At 40.9% G+C, this 20,113-nt stretch overlaps 1 protein-coding gene across 1 annotated transcript; it reads left to right on the forward strand.

Moving 5' to 3' along the window:
* The first annotated feature begins 118 nt into the window (after window positions 1-118).
* kpna3 (karyopherin alpha 3 (importin alpha 4)) lies at window positions 119-19,446 on the forward strand. The gene is made up of 18 exons (XM_083997232.1): window positions 119-299; window positions 2,962-3,006; window positions 6,848-6,937; window positions 7,705-7,734; window positions 8,391-8,443; window positions 8,548-8,643; window positions 10,012-10,097; window positions 10,675-10,761; window positions 11,489-11,658; window positions 11,965-12,009; window positions 12,126-12,257; window positions 12,407-12,535; window positions 12,853-12,957; window positions 13,266-13,337; window positions 13,614-13,776; window positions 13,986-14,080; window positions 14,177-17,435; window positions 19,294-19,446. The coding sequence occupies exons 1-17, from the start codon at window positions 231-233 to the stop codon at window positions 14,273-14,275; spliced, it is 1,566 nt and encodes a 521-aa protein (XP_083853358.1). The 5' UTR covers window positions 119-230; the 3' UTR covers window positions 14,276-17,435; window positions 19,294-19,446.
* The last annotated feature ends 667 nt before the right edge of the window (window positions 19,447-20,113 follow it).

Raw genomic sequence — 20,113 nt, forward strand, 5'->3', positions numbered from 1 at the left:
ACTGCGTCGAAGAAGCCGCGGAAACCAGGACAGCCCATGAAGGAGGTATTCATTAACTCCTCCCCTCACTCTGCGATCTGTTACGTCCTCCACCTCCTCCCCTTCTCCGGATCCACCAGCACCAGCAGCAGCAGCAGCAGCAGCAGCACAGGAGCTGCCGTGCCTCGTCTTTCACTGAGGAGATCCAGAAAGCCGGAGTAATAATAGCTAAACCTCCCCTTTTTACAGCCATGGCAGAAAACGCCGGCTTGGAGAACCACCGCATCAAGAGTTTTAAAAACAAGGGACGGGATGTCGAGGTGAGCTGACATTTAAATCAAGCGTGTAAATAACAAGAATTGAAATTAGTTTTTAAACGTTAAAAAGCGACAGTCTTTGGGCCTCGTTGGGGGAAAACCTTGGTCCCCGGCTGCAGTTGCCTGCCAGCTAGGTAGCTACTTAGCATGCTAAGCTATCGTTAGGAGTAAGTGCATATTGGCCTGTCTGTCTGGTTATCGGTGCGTTTACCTAACTAATTAAGCAATTTGTGACGATAAAGTGTTCAATAACAATAACACAATCTGATGTTTGTTAAGAGTAAGCAACAACGTCATAGTTCAATCGTAGGAAACCCGAGAATTAAAGGAAGGCGGTGTTGTAGCTGTCACTGACAGCTAATGTTAATGCTAATGCTAACTAGCTTAGTTGGATGGACGCCGGTCGCTGGGGCCTGTTCCCGGCTCCCTAATCATCTTGACATTTACTGTGTTTTACAACCAGCAGACCTCACAGTAACTACCATGGGAACGCTTTAAATGATTGTCAGTGTTAGTGAAACCTCGTATTGTTGGTTATTTAACACCACCCGGTTGGTCCACATCAACCTTAACCAAACATTGCCCCTCCTTGTTACAGTTAGCAGCTAGCATGTAAGTTAGCTGCCAGGTGAGGCAGCAGCTAAACTGAGCTCCTCAGCTAAAGTCACTAAACTGTTAGCTGAACGGTTTAATGATGCGGTGACCTGGGTTGTACGGCTCACTTTGATGTCAAAAAAAGGGATTATTATTGAATTAAAACCAATTTACTGTCGCCAAATTACGATTAGTTTATTAGAAGTCCCCAGTGAGAGAGGTTTAATGTTAGACTTGATTACATTTGGCTAGGAGTTCAATTAAATAGTGAGTAAGGTTGAATTCCTTAATGGTTATGATAAGGTGTATTCCCCAAACGCAAATTACTATTATAACGACCATATGAAGGATAATTGTAGTTTCCTTACTCACAAATCACATAGTTTAGCAAACACCACTGATGTAATGTATGTCCTACCAGTGAAGCTGGCCTAAAACGCAGGGAACTGCAGCATCATTCAGCTAAAAAGATTTAAATTTAAAATATAATTTATGACAGCATTCATTGGTTAAACTCATTGACATTAGAGCAAATCAAATTGGCAGAGGCTGTGTTAAAACAAGCCAAGATGATAAAGGCAAAAAGTGTTAGGCCAAAGGCAGACGTCATAATAAGTTAACATATGTCTTGACTTGTTTAATGGCACATTCAATATATATATTTATGTACATATAGTTAAATGGTATGTAACTGTCAACCTAATAGTCTGCCTGCACAACGAGAAATGCCTGTGCTGGGTTGTTCTGATCTATTGGTAATCCTGAGATAATCCTCAAACAAAGGTATGTCTGAAAATGGCCCCTCGAAATCCATCAGGGTGCTGATAGGAGTTTCACCATGTACTGCCTCAAAGCACGGATTGATGACCCATGGGCGGTTGTTTTGAAACTTAGTCAGTGTGACAAGCACATGGCTACTATAACAGGCAGACTTTGCTAAGTACATTCCTGCTTCTATTTCAGGCCTAGATGTCTGACATGGGTCCTCTTAGGAGGCTCTGTATGAATTTGAGTTTTCCTAAAGGGATGAGTCAGACTGAAGCAGGGTAAAAAAAAAAAAAAATGCCAGTTTGCGTTTTTTATTTATTTAGGTCAGCTATAACAGATTGCTCTTCATTTCTGTCATTGTTAGGAACAGTTTTTGAATTGCAAAGCAGTGAAGTCTCACATGCTCCAGATCACACCAAGAGCCACCTTTGTTTCACTGTATATAATAAAAATGCAATTATGTTGTGGATCAGGTAAATGATTTATCCAACAATATCACATCTTTGTTGCCTTGCAAAATTGATAATATTGAATTTTCTGTTTGAGTGTCTCCTGTGGTGTCTTTGTGGTCCCCTGTGATTTTGTAATTTTAAGCTTATATGCTGTAACTTCGTATTCAGGCCCATGTATGGGTGCATCAACCAACAGACTTAGGCAAATTAAGCCAATATGAGTTTGTAGGGTTGCTTTAGTTTCTCTTGACAGTCAAATGGGACTATTATATTCTAATCTCATGCTGTGTTTAGAGGGATAATCTTTGTTTGGGTCAGTATAGTGGCATTGTTGTTATTTTGCATCGGGTGGGAGACACCGATCGACTTTGCAGCCCCCTGAGTTATGACTGCCCCAGATTGCGTAAGAGGCTATTTAGGAAGGCAACATGAACCTCTTCAAACAGTCACAAGACGTTAGACCATCTCAAACTGTTCAGGATGAACTAGAAACCCGGCAGACACTCAAATACAGCAATTAGTTCAAATGTCTTTGCCCATTTGTGCTGTTTTTGAGTTCTTTTATAGACCTCTAGCTGTTCTACATAATGTGTTGGTGATGGGTTCTGCTGCTGTGATTCTGTTACAGATATGTGCCCATAATGAAAAAAGTCATGTACTTCAGCGATGCTTTATAAGTTATGCAATTTCAAGTGGTTATAACAAGATAAGTTGTAAGATTGTGATAAGAATTTGTCGCCCATTTAAACCGCTAAACTTCTATCTACAGCTCTATGTGGTTGAATTTCTCAAGAGTCAACACAGCAGTTTTTTTTATTTACTGTTTTTCCTTTTTGTTTCTTTTGTTGCAGACTATGAGAAGACATCGAAATGAGGTGACGGTCGAGTTGAGAAAGGTGAGAAAAGATGCACCATCTGTCTAAACAAACACACACACAAAGCCTCAGTTAGAGTACTATAAACCTGCCACTGATTTCGGACAACTACAGTTTAAGCTACTGAGAATAGTGAAAATGCAGACTGAGCCATTTTAATGTTTAAAAACATTGGGAGGTAACTATACAGTCTGTTTGCAAAAAAGGTTGGCCAAAAGCTGCAGCATTGAGCATTTTAAGTTCATCGCATCTGGAAGCACGAGCCGCCCGTTCATTACAGGAAGGGATTTTATATCATTGATACCAGAAGCTTTGCTCAGGTCTCTAGTGAACATGGTTTTTAACCACCTGTCTTTGCAACTGATTTTACGAGATATGTTGCAACTTTAAAACCGTGGCCTCTGTTTTGTCAGTATTGTCTAGAGGAATAATACCACACTCCTCCCATAGTTATTAATTACAGCCCCAAATACCAACAGTCCAACATTCACACCAACGTCATGCCATGATTGGTCAAGCTGCGAGGTGAGAAAGGAGCCGGGGATTGAACTTCTCTCATTTGTTCTCCTTTTTCATTCGTTGCACAACGGTTTGTGCGGCCGGTCTGAATTGCAGCGCTATGCATGACTTCCTGGAGAGACTGCTGGGAAATCGGCTTCATTATCCCAGTTTTCAAACAATATTTTTGTTTATGGATTCCTGTTGATCAAATGTATTGGTGGAAATGATGGCATTTTCTTTTTGCCGGCTAGCCGTCTTTGATTGGGCTGAAATGGGAAATCCTGAGGTAACTGTTGTCTGTCATCATCAACAACCACCCAACTATGAACGGCCTGCTTATAAAGGCTGTGATGTTTTTTTTTTAACAGACTCTGTTGGGTCTCATTTGACAGCAGAACGTGTCACAGCCACATTTGACTCACTTATCGTTTCAAGTGATACTGAAGGATGTTTCTGTCCCGGGGAAACCATCTTTGGTTGAGCATTAATGGAACAGACATTAACATGCAGAGGCAGCAACAACAACAGTCGAGTTTAATTTTGTGCTTTGGTGAAATAAAAAAGTTATAAGTAATAAGTAATGGCAAATTAGATATGTTGTTTTGTCGGCTATATTTAGTGAATGGCAGTTTGGCTTAAATTTGTTGGAGAACAAGACAAATCTAATGTTTTGTATCCTTACATGTGAGATTTCCAGACAGAAGTTGTTGCTGTTTTTTTATATTGCCATGCTATTGTTTGTGGTTGATCTGCTGCACTCCCATTGTTCTTACAGCGATGGTTTAATGAACGAAACAATGACTGACATTTTTCTTTAACATCTAGCTGAATCGTGTAGGTATTTCCATCATGTTCAGTTTTGAGTTTGTTTCCAGTTACAGTCTATGACCTTTATACATCAAAGGATGAAGAAGTCCTGACTTCACTGCTTGTTTCAGGGGCTTGTTGTTCACCATAGTTATGACCTCTACTCTCCATTGAACGTTGCGTCGGTTCAGTAGGTTGCCTGGGACGCATGTTTAGGATCATGCTGCGGCATTATGGTGTCATTGTCCAAAGAGATTCGATGCATTCTCTGTGATCTGAGCAGTATGCATTCATGCTGAAGCCCTCAGCCGTGACTTCATTAGAGAGCTGGTTCTGCTGTCAGCTATGAATGCCACCACCACCGTGTTTTCACAGATGATGTGGTACACTTGGAATCACATTTTACTTTACACTCTCTACATTACCAGTCTGCTATGGCTTAATTTTGTAGCATCGTCCACCATCTATCATACACTTTGTAAATTACTAAAGTAAAAAGCCAATCGGAGCCCCACAACCAGCTGTGACCTGGTTTTGTCCGTATGGGAGGCCCACAAGAGGGTTTTCGTCCTGTCATGAAAACTCTAAAGGGTCGAGTTGATGTTGTTTTCTCTTCATGGTACTCTGATGGAAACGTGTTTCATCAGTTGTAGGTTGTTCTCTCACCTGTCAAGTCATTTGCAGTGGCTGAGGCGTAACCTGTTAAAACATAAAACACCGTTCTGATAACAGGGAACGTTTGAGGCAGGGCAGCATGCGTCCTCGCCTCGTTACATCACTGTAATTTGCCGAGTGTAATGATGATTTGTGTATGCAAACTCTGTTCAGAGTCAGAAGAAGCTCGGGCTAGACTTCGATTTTACACTTCACACAGTGTCATAGCGTTGACACTCACCAGGAGACGGCGTTTATGGAAGCTGTGACTTTGCGTGGTGGGACATTTCTATCCGACACTAATACATTTTCCTGGGTGAATTGTGAGCAGAAACTCACCAGGAAACCAATGCATAAAAATGGCAAATACAGAACAGGGCAGTGAAATTGTTAAACTGAGAGCAGCAGACCTTCGAGAAGCTAAGAGCAGACTCGACACTTTCTATTGTGTATTGTAACATTCAAGTACTGAGAGATTACTGGAATAAATCACGGCGTCTTGTTTACAACCGAAATTATACGTCTTAAAGGTTTGATGACAGTGTAATGAAAGTGCCTTGTTGTTTTTTTTGTTGTGCTGTTTTTATGTTTCTGTCATGCAGCTTTTAAACTCGCTGATGGGTCTGAAGTTGTTCTTTTTGTTTTCTCAGTTGGAGGTTTGATTTGGGTTTGTAACAGCTGAATGGATTGGTCACATCTTAGCTGGGTTTATAGTTCTTGGTGTCTGTTCAAATATGATTATCTCACAACAGAAATGCCAATCTCAAGTGTCACTTTTTTTCTTTCTTTCTTTGAATTATTATATTGCTAACGAAGACACTGGTTCTTCCACAGGGTTTATATCTTCTACAGAGTCTAAATTAAAAAAAAAACATGAATATCTACAACAGATTAGTTACAAGTTATTATTGCCTTATTGATAACATATTTCCACATGATGTCAGACAGTTGTTCCTTCGTTATATCCTGGAATAGGAAAGGCGTATGTAGGTAATGGGAGACGAAGGTGCCCTCTGGCTCTGGGAACAGCGCGTCAGCCAAAATGATAGAGATTGAAAATGCACCATTGCCAAGTGATTGCTCTGTACAGTTAAGTTTTCACAGCTCAGCATGGTGTAGAGTTGGCAAAATGAAAAAAAACAAAACAGAATCAGTACCTGTGTTTCATACTCGAAAACAATGACTCTGTATATGCTGAATCATGATTCTTTTTTTTTTTTTTTTAAAGTGAAGGTGAAGAAACGTGTAGAGCAGCAGCACAGTATGAGAGGCCAGGAGTATTAAAATGTAGCGCGTCAGTGTTGTGGAGCGCGGCGGCGGCGGTGGTGGTGGTGGTCGCAAGTCTAGCACATTCCATTAAGCTGGATCAGAGCAGCAAGAAGCAGCGCTGCACTCACTGATTAGTCATCAGTGACGCACATCAGTGTGATGCGCAGGAATGTAGGGCAAGGGAATCTCCTCCTACCACTGACTCACACACCCGGTAAAAATTGATGGGAGGTGTGGGTCGGGTCCTCCCGCCGATGTCAGTGCACACGTCAGTCTCTGTATTCCCATCCCGAATATGTGTGTGTGTGTGCTCACTGGGGGGTTTGTGCAGTGCTAAGGTTCAGTATCCTTCAAAGATGAATGTGTGTTTGCTTAGTGGATTAACCTGCAGGCCGATTTCTTTTCTTCTTTTTTTTCTCAGACTTACCCTCTTAGAGTGGGATTTCAAACTTGTGGGCTGCACTCCAGAAAGTTGAAGTTTTGGAAGAGAGAAAAATATTTTTTTTAATATTTTTTTTTTAGGTAGACCTGTTACTCAGAAAGAAATCATGAATGTATTGATGAATTACTTTCATCTCCTCTCATTGCTTTTCTGTCTTTTTTTTTTCTTCTTTTTTCTTCCTCTTGTCAGAACAAACGAGACGAACATCTACTGAAGAAGAGAAATGTCCCGCAGGAGGAGAGTCTGGAGGACTCTGATGTCGACTCAGACTTCAAAGGAGTAAGTGTGGGTGTCTGGGGTATGTGCTTGAGCGAGAGAGAGAGAGAGAGAGAGATGTAGTGAGGCTGGACTGTCTGGATAACAGGTCAGAAGTGTTAAAATCAAGTGGGCAGCGTACTTAATGTGCACTGTGTGAGGCACGCACTAGAAATTGTACATTAAGTGAGCAATAAAATGTGTCTCTGAGGAAAGTTACTTGGATTTCTTCCCATATAATATAGAAATATTTAGAGTGCAAGTTAAATATAAATTTAACATACTACAGTTTATTATTTTAAAGGGCCTATTCACCTAAAACATTTTCTCCATGGATGGGAATTTAAGCTCATTCTTGTTCAAGGTTAATTCAGTACTAGATGTAAATGACTGGTGTAGTGGGTGAGTCTACTTGTCAGTCTGTGCACATTTTGGTTTTGTAGTATTTTCTGCTGAAACGTCTGCTTCTGCTCCCCAGTACATTCAAGGTGACACGCAGCAGCAGCAGCAGCAGCAGCAACGCGTTTTTCTAGTTATAACGTCAGGGTTTCTCAGGATAATTCACATTCTCAGTTGACATTTCTCTTCCTATTAAAACACGGTGTATAAATCAGTTTGATGGATTGTTCAGAGAAATCAGGAGAACATTTCTAGGAATACAATAAAAAGTACGTTATGGCATAAAGGAAATGAATAGTTTTGCTGAGGTCACATGTCGTTGTTGACGTTGAATGGAGTTCACTTTTCAAATATGACATCACTGATATTTCTCTTCATTTCTTTTTGTGCAGCAAAATGTTACACTTGATGCCATCTTACAGGTAAGACCCATCATCATACAAACAGCCCCTTGTACAGAACTATGCAAAAGTTTTAGGTACTAAAAGTGAAGTAATGAGCTTTCATAATATAATACCAATATAATATAATACCATACCATTTTTCTTATGAAGTTATTTCATACAAAGTGAAATGAACAGAAAAAGGGTCAAGCAAATCAGTATTTGGTGGGACCAGCCTTTTGCCTCTAACACAGCACCAGTTCTCCCTCCAGTTTTTCAATGAACTATACAAAACATGGGCAGCGAGTCTTCTTCCAGTCGTCTTGGAGAAAGTTGCCACAGTTCTGCTTCGTCTGTCTCTGTATTCTGCCTCTTCATTTAATCCCAGACGACTGACTCCATGATGTTAAGATAAGGGCTCTGTGGAGGACAGACCATCTGCTGCAGAACTGATTGTTCTTCTTGCTGAAGATAGATTTTTTTTTTTTATGACTCTTGCTGTGTGTTTTTAGTTTATCATCAGATGCCTCATGGTGTCGATGGATAAGAATCTAAACATCCGTCTAGAGACAAACTCCTAAAACTTTGGCACAGTTCTTTGCATGGCCTTTAAAAAAAAAAAAAAAAAAAAAAAAAGAGCAGCAGTGTCTTTACTGTTGGATAATTATTCTCATCTTCACTCTTTGTCACTATAGAACGCTACAAGCGATAATGCAGTGATACAGCTCAGTGCTGTACAAGCAGCCAGGTGAGTTACTGACAGAATACACACTGACACAAAGCAGCTGTTTTTATATGACGTTTGTGAGACTCTTTTTTTTTTACCTGTTTTTTTTTCTTTCTTTCTATCAGAAAACTGCTCTCGAGTGACAGAAACCCTCCCATCGACGACTTGATAAAGTCTGGGATCCTGCCCATTTTAGTTAAATGCCTGGAAAGGGACGACAAGTAAGTCTGCTTCCAAAACAGTCTGTGTTTGTCGTTGGTTTTATTTATGTCTCGTGCTGGGTGTTCTAGCTGATACGACCGCAGGCCGCTGTGCAGTGTGTGATGGATTACTGATGCGGCCCCACCAAATCTGTGCCCCAGTAGAGATTTTTTGTGTGTGTGTTTGTGTGTGTGTGTGTGTATCCTACTGTGTCCACACGTGTGAGTGTGTGGAGGCATGCGGGGCAGTTGGCTGGTCCTCTCAGTCCAGGCCAAGCCAAATATAACAGCATTCCTGTCTCTTGGAGTTCCCCAATTCCCAGGACCTTGTGCTCACTGAGGGGGGAGAGTGAATAGTTGGGGTTAAAGAGAAGAGAGAGAGAAAAAAAAAAACCTTTAAGGAAGTAGTTGTAAAGACTTTGCCATGATGATCCAAAACATAAGGCATTACGTTAACTAGGAACACCAGCTCATGTTGGACACTTGCGTTAATTCGTAGTTGTTACAGAGTGCAGCAACGCAGCACAACCCATGTTCATCCGTCAAGAGAAAATAATTACTGCCATAAATCTAATGGAGGAAAGACAGGCCAGCCCAGCGTGACATAATGAGGTGCAGAATTAAGAGCAGCTCTACTTGACGTGAAGAAGAATAGGGGGAATATATTCTCCAAGGTCTTCAATTTAAGTCTGTGAATGCATGATAGGTTAGAAAATGAAATCACTTTGCCCACAGGCAACCATAGAGACTGGTTGCATCACAAACAGCAACATAAACTGTTTACTGGGTTACATCCCACCCCTTAAACTTAAAAAAACCCAATAGGAACACCAGGTCATGGTCGTATAGTCATATCCTATATATAATTAGGGTAGACAGGTTTTTTCCCACCTCTTTCCATGATTTACAAACATTTGGCTGCTGTCGCCATCACCTGCCACCGTGTGAGTGGTGCCGTGTAGCTAGTGAAACATCATTTCTTTTAATTGATTTGAGACGGTCGTCTTTTTTAGCACAGCCTCAGTTTGGTAAACAGCACGATGTCAAGGCAACTGATCCGGTGTCAGATACATTATCCATCACACACAGACGGTTTCTACCAGGACTTCCCAGAGTGTTAAACCGAGTATTAATCTTTCTTTAAAGAAACCGAACATAAGAAAGAAAAAAAAAAAACTCACACTTTGCTCTCACAAGTAACAAGATTTTGATTGAAGTGGGTTTTGGGTACATTGCTCTAAAAGTCCTTGGAAGCCCAAAGTGTTTGGTGCGTGGGGGATGAATCAGCCTTGGAAATAGATGTAACAGTGGCTTGAAATTCACTATATCCCAATCTGCTGTGACACTTCATATAGATCTTTACCTTGTTTTGTCGTCTCCGTCCTCCAGCCCCTCTCTTCAGTTTGAGGCAGCTTGGGCTCTGACCAACATTGCGTCTGGGACTTCAGCACAGACCCAGGCTGTGGTTAAATCCAGTAAGTCGACGACCCCACATTTTTATCTTCCCTGATATTACCCCTTCAGTCTGTGTTTGTGTACTGTCTGCAATCTGCCAAGCAAAAGCATTTATTTGTTTTTTCACTCAGTGAAGCGTAGTTGTTTTTTGGGGGATGATGGCTTTGTTTCAAAACAAGAGTGGTGCTTTATCTAATAAAAACAGCAAGACTGAAAAGTATAAACGATGATCAGTATTCATATGAAAAGAAATGGGATTTGTCTCCCTGCATCTATATTAAATATACATTTATAAAATATAGTTTGTCATATATTTTTTTTTATATATTAAAGACAAATCCTTATCAGAGTTTTGGAATTAAAAGCCATTTGTTCAGCTTCAATTGATCAAACTCCCAAGAATTTTTGTGTGTATGTATCTGTGCATAAATATACTGATTCATTACATGTTATAAGGTTAACTGGACAGGAGTGGTGACAGTGTTATCGATTTATGTTTACTCTATTTGAGGCAACAGGAAACAGAGCTCTTCACTGGAGTTGCACAGTGTGTCACCTGGGGCAAATGTTCTGACATATTGATGTTTGTGTGTCCAGATGCAGTGCCCCTTTTCCTGCGACTGCTACAGTCTCCCCACCAAAACGTTTGTGAACAAGCTGTATGGGCTTTAGGAAACATTATAGGTAAGTACGCTCAAATAGAACGAATCGCCTTGTTGTTTACAACTCATTCCTGGTAGAAACCAGGAGAGTTTCTCATTTTTCACATCACCATATCCTCGTTTAGACTAATCTGATGTTTGTAAAGTCTATAAAACCAATGATTGGACAAACATTACTATTTCTGTGTGCATGTTTTTGTAATTAGTCATGGTAATCGTTAATTGGCAGGGCTAACTTTAATAACTCAGCAACTCAATAAAGGTCCATGAAAACATATTTTTTCCAGCGGATATCTTAGTTACAACATGAATCAGCTAACTGAAGTAGTTTCATGTTGTGTCCGACAACGGGCGGGTTTTAACAGTTGACGTCCTGATGTTAGATATTAGATATTAGATTAGCTTTGCTGCTGCCGTTAGCTTAGCTACTGTTAGCTGTCCCTGTCAGCTGCAGCCACTGATGCTTTCTAGACACCGTGATTCCCCCAAACTGAATAAATACCACTCATGGCAACACAAAACTGCTTTGCTCATGCACACAGAAATAATAATATTTCTATATAACTCTTGTTCGTTACTATTGTTCTCACTGAAATGACTTGCTGGTTTTCTACCCAGAAGTAGCTGTAAACAATAAGGCGATTCGTTCTATAGAAGTGTGGGTTTTTACATATAAATATATAAACACAAAACAATGTGGAAGTATCTCTTCAGAGTTTGTGTTGACCTCTGGTCCTTTGCTTGCTCAGGTGATGGTCCACAGTGCAGGGATTACGTCATATCCCTGGGCGTGGTGAAGCCCCTGCTTTCATTCATCAACCCATCAATCCCCATTACCTTCCTCCGCAATGTTACCTGGGTCATTGTTAACCTCTGCCGCAACAAGGATCCACCGCCGCCGATGGAGACTGTGCAGGAGGTGGGTGGGTGCGTGCAGGCTTTCATGTGCCAGACAGATGGATGTTGCTTTGCAGTTGACTGCCACTGCAGGCTGAGTCACTGAGAGTGTTTCGGTAGCCAAATCGGCGCCAACACCCAGGGGAGTTTGTAACTACGAAGCTCTCCTGGTACCATTTTGAAGTCTGGTTTCAACAGCCATTCATTTCGGGGTTTTTTTCTTTCTTTTGGCTTTCCGTTGTGCCCTGTTTTTGCCTTTATCTGATCTATCTATTCCTCTAACTACATCCCAGCCCACTCACAACCTACTTTTTCCATTTTCCCACAGATTTTGCCCGCCCTCTGTGTGCTAATATATCACACCGATATAAATGTAAGTATCAGAATGAAGAGTGATTATTCTGATCGTTTACTGTTCACCGATTCTTGCAGTTTTCTTTTCTTTGTGTTGCATATTTACCTTTTTTGGTGTGTGTGTGTTTTGTTTAGATCTTAGTAGACACAGTGTGGGCTCTGTCCTATCTGACGGACGGAGGCAACGAACAGATCCAGATGGTCATCGATTCTGGAGTCGTTCCATTTCTTGTGCCTCTCCTCAGCCATCAGGAGGTCAAAGTTCAGGTGAGGCTTTGTTTAATCGAGCCTGTTTTTGAGTTTTTCCCATCTGCAGTGAGATGACCATTTTCATTTTCATTCTTCATGAATTTAGAATTTCTTTTTTTTTTTTCAGTGTAAAAATGTATTAAAGGATTTTTCATTCTTCTCCGCAGACGGCAGCTCTGAGGGCAGTGGGAAATATTGTAACAGGGACAGACGAGCAGACGCAGGTTGTGCTCAACTGTGATGTCCTCTCACATTTCCCCAACCTGCTCACACACCCTAAAGAAAAGATCAACAAGGTATTTTTTATTATATTTATTGCGATAAGTAGAGTTGGTGGGTTTACTTTTCCTCTGTTTTTCAAAGAGAAGTGTTAAAATTTTAATTGCTAACCAGTACAAATGAGAAAAGTATGTTCATCATCTTCTTGACACTGGAGAGGACTGGTTGTAAATAATGTGCTGAAGTCAAATAATTTTCAAAGGCGAAGGGGTAAGAGCCAGCATCATTGTTTTGGCGCCAAACTGTAAATGAAATGTCTAATTGTTACTGAATGAATAATTGTGTGTGAAAGCTTTAGTGCTGGTTTTTGAATTTGTGATGGGTTTGTTTGCAGGAAGCAGTCTGGTTCCTGTCCAACATTACAGCTGGGAACCAGCAGCAGGTCCAAGCTGTGATCGACGCTGGGCTGATTCCTATGATCATTCACCAACTGGCTAAGGTTTGTTCACAGCGGAAGAGAGGAGACGAAACGATTTAATCTTCTCGCTCCATGCTCTTCCTACACATTTTGTTTCTCTCAACAGATGGTGCTCGATGCATAGTGATTAAATGCACAGCTGATTATATGTAATCGGTTGCAGTAACATTCCACATTTTGCAACCGGAGTATAACACGTCTTGTGCAAAAATGAAAAAAAAAAGACTTGATACAAACGCAGCCTAGATTTTTCTGTGAGTTTTGGCATGGTGTCGTTGTTGAAACAACCCACTCTGTGTACATCTTAGTGACAGCCTGTCTCTCTACAGGGTGACTTTGGCACTCAGAAGGAGGCAGCATGGGCCATCAGCAACCTCACCATCAGTGGGAGGAAAGACCAGGTGAGCTCGGCTTTGGGACCAGTCATGTAGAAACGTGCTGCTTATAATTGCTGCCATTTTTTTTTCTACTCAATGTAAATATTTGCAGAAATCTCATTTAATATGCGAGTCAGCCATTTGATATTCCACCGTTTCAATAGAAAATGTTAAGCCCAGCATTTTATGAAGGTCATTGTAAGTGACTTACTTGTGAGGACGGATGTGTTCAACGCTGGTAACCATGTGCCTGTGTTGTAATCAAGTATGGATGTGGTGTGTATGTGTGGGTTTGTGTAGGTGGAGTTCCTGGTTGATCAGCACGTCATCCCTCCGTTCTGTAACTTGCTGTCGGTGAAGGACTCCCAGGTGGTGCAGGTCGTCCTCGACGGCCTCAAGAACATCCTCATCATGGCAGGAGATGAAGCGAGCGCCATCGCTGAGATCATTGAGGAGTGTGGAGGTCGGTGTCTGCGTTTGTCTAAATCTTTGGATAATTTAAAGCTTTTGTTTGTTTTTGGGTGAAATTGTTGAAGTATATTGGGGATATATTTTCTGGAGAGTGTCATGTTCTATTTATTGTTTGGTAAATAAGTGAATATTTTTCTTAATGATTAGAAAACCAAGGGAAAGTTATGTTTTTCATCGATTTGTGTGTGTTTTTTTTTACAGGTTTGGAGAAGATAGAAAATCTGCAGCAGCACGAGAATGAGGATATCTACAAACTAGCCTTTGAGATTATTGATCAGTACTTTTCAGGAGATGATGTGAGTTTACCTCCAGTAATTTGCACCTCAAGATTTAATTTTATTTATCGTTTAATTAGTCGACTGAAATCTAATGTTTTGCTTTTTTCCTTTCAGATTGATGAGGAAACCGGCTTGATCCCCGAAACCACTCAAGGAGGAACCTTCAACTTTGATCCAGCTTCCAACATGCAAACAAAGGAGTTTAATTTCTAAAAAAAAAAAAGCCAGGATGTTTGGTTCAACCAGCTGCACGGGTACTCTGTAATCACCCCAGACATTCATCCATCTCTCCTCCAACCTGGCAACCTGGTACCGAAGGATTTACTTAGCATCACTTCAACATGGAAACTCACCACTGAAGGATTTACCCACCTCTTGCACTGCGGGGGTGTTTTTTTCTTTTTAAAATGGTCATCCTTCACCGAAAACCTTTTCATAGGAGTCCTGGTCACTTCAACAGGCACCGTCACCATCTGGCAACCTGCTTCAGGAGGATTGTCAGTATTCTCCGCCAGTGCTTCTAAATATCACACAAATATAAAAGCAAGAAGGAAGAAAAGGCCTTCGTGGCAAGATCTAATTGCCAAAAGTCAAGTCCTCACAAAAAGACAAAAAACACAAGCACATTTCCAGACATGTACACATACACACACACATGATATACACACTTTTTGACACCTAGAATTTGTGTGCATACTTCTGTTAGAAGCCATCATATCACTTATGGGGAAGAAATACTGCTGTTTGTTTGTGGTTTATTTTTGTGCTTTCCCTCCCCTGGATTGTCCTCTGGTGTTACTTCACCTTCATGCACGCACACTGACATTCAAGTACACACATCGACAACAACGACACACTTTAGTCACACTGATACCTGATGGCCGGGGCACCCAAATAACTCCCTTTCACCCAGTTTAAAGAGTTAATCCCAGAGCTAAGCCATGATTAACCACGGACCCCCGCCGCCCTCCCAGGAGAGTCCTGGGGCAGGTGGAGGGGTGAAAGGGCTCCCAGGCAAAAAGAGGACTCCGTGGCAAACTGACTGACGGGACTTCTGACTCAATGACGTCACTTTTTTTAATGTGACCTCTGTTGAATTATCAAACTTAATGTTTGTTCAAGAAAATCATCAAAAATGTGAAGAAAATGCCATAATACTTTTTTTTTCCAATACATACAACTGTAAGACCTACTAATTGCCTGCTTTCTAGTTCAGCAGCGCGACAACATTTTTTGTTGTGTTTTTTTTTTTTTTTTACGGATGTGAATACCCGTCACGGGAGGAATCACCTTTAGGTGAAGGCGCAGAGACTTAAGAGAAAAGGAACATGTCAGCTGTAGCGTTTATCCCCCCACCGCCCCACCCCCACCCCCCATCCACACAGGACATCCATTTCTGCAGCATGAGCTTGGTCACGTCCTGTGATCCAGTGAACTGTTTGCTCGGGACTCCCCTGTAATGTGAAACTCAGAAGCGGGGGGGTGTAACGAAAAAAAGAAGAAAAAAATCAAGCTAAAATCAACCTAAATTTCGTATCTGACCTTAAGCTTATTTTTTAATTCTTTTAAAATCTTGAATCAAAATATTTTAGTTTCATGTTTCAGCTTCCTCTGGTTGAGTCTGTGGAGCTTCCATATGCCTGTCTTTTGTTTTTATTTTCCTTCTCTTCAGTCTTATGCACACGTCTGAGAGGCATATTGATGTCTGCCTACAGAAAGGGACCTATACTCGCTGAAGACTAAACTTGTATAAGGAGTACAGGTCCTGACCTTTATTATACTTAACTACTTTCAATGAAGAGGTCACATGTCATCACTCAATTTGAATAATTGTACAAAAAATGTGATGTGTAATCTCTCCTTGCCGTCTAATGAATATATGAATATATTTACATAAAGCCTGTACAAAGCTGCTGCAGCTGACAGTCATTGGATGGACGATAACTTTACTGTCAAAGATGGCTGGGGAGGGTTTTCTTTTCTTTTTTTTTTTCTTTTTTTCTTTTCCTTTTCTTTTTGAAGCAATATTTCTTTGTTTCATTGTTTTTATTTTTGACTTGCATATGTATTGTGATGACATGCTGATACATTGGAACAGGCTGTGTTTTTCTTCTCTTCGTAGTGGTGACGGGCTGTTTAAAATGTACCGTCCCATTGTCCCAGTTGGTGCGCGGGTTTCGGGTTCGAGGCGTCTTCAAAAACCGTTGAGCTCGACCCCCCGGCCCTGGTCTCGAAGACTTCGTGATCCTCTGGATGGCTGCTAACTACTGAGAGGGGGTCATGGCAGGGGAGGGGAGGGTGGGGGTCACACTGGGGTTTTAAATATTGGGTGGGGTTGTTATGAGCAGCCCAGGCTTGTTTTTGGGACTAGCTGTTTATTACTGAACAAAACTATAGAGAGGGTGTACAGTCATGAACTAGCAGACTAGACCGAGCCACTTTAAAGATTTACAATTTCGTTGCCTTGTATCCGAATTGGATACAAGCTTATGTTTGTTGCAAGATTTTTACTTGCTAATGAAAAGTTGTTTTAAATAAAATAATAGGAGAAAAGCAACAGACAGCGTTTTGGCCTCTGATTGTTTATATCTTTTTATAAATTTTAGATTGAATTCTTCTCTTTAAGGTGGCTCATTGATGCTTTCAACTCTTGTGCATATTAAAGACAAGAATGAGTTGAAAATCATTGTGCCTTTTGTTTTTCATTTCAACTAAAACTAGGTTTTATTGAATAGAAAAGATTCTTTGAGCGACTGGAGAATTTAGAAATGGGAGATGTGGCTGCAGTCATTTATGTGGCCTTCCTGTTTTGTTGGAGTTTGCCATGGGAATGGTCAATGCTGCTCTCTGCTGTTGAGAGTAACTGCTCCTCCTACGATCTTACCCACTGAACATTGTAACACACCCATTTTTCTCCCACTCATCATCACCCGTTCCCCTCCCTCTCTCTCCCTCCCCCCCTCCCTCCCTCCCCACCACCACCACATTGCCATATTTCAGTCAGGGGATTTTGATATCATCTCCTCATCTCGCCCTCAGGACATGATCTGTGTTTCTGATCCTAACCAAAATAAACTTGCTGTTTAGCCGCTGGATCCTCCATGACTGCAAGTGTTGTGATTCACACATACAGTAGCTGTTAAGTTAAGTTGCATTACTGTGAATATGTCAAGATTTTAACAAGGATTGAGAACCCCCTTCTTTTTTTTCTTATTGTTTTTTTATACTCTTAATTTGTAATCCAAGTCTGCATCTCTTCCTCTTTTTTTTGTCTATGGTGCCTTTTCTGCATTACAGGTGAGGTGAGATGTGTCTGCAACACATAACAGGATGTGCCGATCTGTTCGTGGACCTGGATTCTGCTTCTTTCAAGGTGATATTTGTGATTTTACACAAAGAAACATCAAAGTCATCCACTTGCACAGCGGGGACCTTTGAAAAAAAAAAAAAAAGATGTCTGGCGGTGTCCACACATTCTCAACACTGAAAATTAGGTTACAGTGAGCACTTGGGGAAAACAGCTCGTTGTGTATTTAACATGCTTTGTTTTATAAGTGGCATAGTTTCTGTTTGCTGAATCCGTGCACGTGTGCCGGTGAATACACTGTCTACAGGGTAATGATTAACCCGGGGGCCCCGCACACACTTGAGTTTTGGGTTTTGGATGGAGAGTGTGACTGAAAAGTGCAAAGTAAGATAACAGGCCTGTATGTGGAATATTAACACTGCTTGACCTAGATCCAGACTCCACAGGGCCCGGATTTATTCAGAGGCAGACACGTGGTAATAATACAGCAATTTGAGGGTGTATGTACAAGCACAGGAAGATGTAAATACACAAATGGTCGGGTCCTTGAGGCAGTTACAGTAACATTTGACCTAATCACAAGGTCCTGTCTCATGTAACTACATCATTATGAGGCCTGTTAATTGGGATGCTTATGTTAAACTAACTATATTAATCACTACTGATACTTTTTATTCACAAGTTTTATAGTTTAGTTGTATAGTGAACAGAAAAAAAAATGGTGTGACCAACCTTTGTCTTTAAAAACAGCCCCAGCTCTTCTTGGTACGCCTCCTCCACACAGGTTTTGGTGGAAAGGTCATCTCAAGCTTTTTGGAGAACTTGTCTCAGTTCTACTGAAGTTTGCAGCGAGACCATCTCCTTGCAGGACTGTCTGTTCTTGTTGCTGAAAATAGATCTGTAGGACTCGGGCTGTATTTGTGTTTGGGGTCATGGTCATGCTGTGGACTGAATTTGGGACCAGACAGTCAGACATCTCCCTGATGGGACTGTGTGAATCCAAGCAACTAAAGTGAGAATACTCCACCTGCTGAGACCGAATCACCAATGAGACCCAAAGGCAAAAACAAAAAACCACAATGACAGATGTTGGTTTTAAAAATTGAATTTTCATGTGTATATTATAGCTACAATAATGTGTACGGTATATGTATACAGTCACACATTCACAGATGAAGAAAATGAAATGAAACTATAACCACAATAATTTGGCTATACATCATATTTATCAAATTAAATTAATGATTTGAAAATAATATAATCTATTATCTCAATATTTTGATTTTCATTCAAGATTGATCGATTGTTGGATAGAATAAAAAGCAGAGAAATATGATCAATACTTTCATGTTAGGCCTACCTGTTAATATGAGACTCTTTTATAACCAAAAGCAAACTTCTCGGGTATCTCACTTTTCAGTCATCCACAACCAATATTCATTTATTGTTTAGTAGCCTAGTTAAAATAAAAAGAAACAGGGCACTAGTTGGACAACTTTTACTTTTTTCAAGCAAAATGAAAACAACAACAAAAACATCAGCCTGTCACTATGAATATTTCTTTGTTTACACATCACAGGAAATGCAAATGAATGTTTTTTTCCCTGCTCTTATAATAGATCCAGTTTGGGTTTAACAAAATGTATGTAATATCATATAGCCTAATATAATTATAACCATATTGTAGGTCCTAAAACTAGAGCAGGTGCGTGGCTGGCTGCCTCACCTGTCTGGTAGCTACTCACAACCATTGTAGCAGCTACTAACTGCTTATTAGACGTTTATGTGTGAATTAGTTGAAACTCCCCTTTACCAGCGTGGCCTAGATTTATCCTATCCGAGCTCTACGTCGTCTGCAAACGATTATTTTGGTCTTCTGAACACGTGACGTTACTTTTTCCTCCCCGTTTCCGCAAATAAACAGGAGCGTGAGGCGAGAAGGAGAGAGTGAACGGCGGCGGCGGCGGCTCTGGACCGAAGTGAGAAGACGGGAGGGACACGGACAGCTCACCGACCGACCGCTGCTGCCATGGTGAAACCGTTACCCACCACCATTACCGAGCACGAGCCCGTCTAACAGGTGCGTTGTTGTTGAGAACCGTTGGTGTTTGAATTTAGTAACTTAGCGGCTAACTAACTCGCTAACTGTAGCCGGGGTTAATTAATTAAATCAACTAAATAATCAAACAAAAACACACATTTATTGTAGTTTAAAGCGACTCTCCGGTGGCGGATGAGTCTAGCACCAGCTCTGCTCACTTCACCGTGTTGTGTCAGCTCGATAAGTTTGCTGAATAATGTGTTTCTAAAGTAACAATGGGCAACATTAGTAGCCAGGCAGCTAGCTGGTGTTGTCATTAACAACAGTGAGGCAGGCGCGCGCTGTTTAATCTCCGCCGCGAGGGAGGTGGTTAGTAAGAGTTAACGGTCGATTAAGCAACGTAGGAAGGGCAAACGCAAACCTCACTGACCTGGCTAAATTAGGTGTTATATAATTAGCAAAACTTTAGAGAACTTTATAGTTATTTAATTAGACATACAATAAGACAGTTTATTCATCCCACACATGGGAAATGTGGTTGTTAACAGTAGCATTGTAGCATACAAGGTAGAAATATATGCAAATATAAAATGATATCAAACATAGAAAAACAAAGAGAGGAATAAAGTCTCTGTAACTTATATTCTTCAATTTTATATGAGTTTTTAAGCCTTTGTTTGTTATTCTGAAAATGTTCATGACA

This window comes from Trachurus trachurus (assembly GCF_905171665.1).
Source record: "Trachurus trachurus genome assembly, chromosome: 21".
NCBI classification, from domain to species: domain Eukaryota; kingdom Metazoa; phylum Chordata; class Actinopteri; order Carangiformes; family Carangidae; genus Trachurus; species Trachurus trachurus.

Coding starts and splice junctions, on each gene's coding strand:
- kpna3 (XM_083997232.1), top strand. CDS start 231: ATGGCAGAAAACGCCGGCTTGGAGAACCACCGCATCAAGAGTTTTAAA. Junction 8,644..10,011: donor TGCCTGGAAAGGGACGACAA/GTAAGTCTGCTT, acceptor TCCGTCCTCCAG/CCCCTCTCTTCAGTTTGAGG. Junction 14,081..14,176: donor AGTACTTTTCAGGAGATGAT/GTGAGTTTACCT, acceptor TTTTCCTTTCAG/ATTGATGAGGAAACCGGCTT.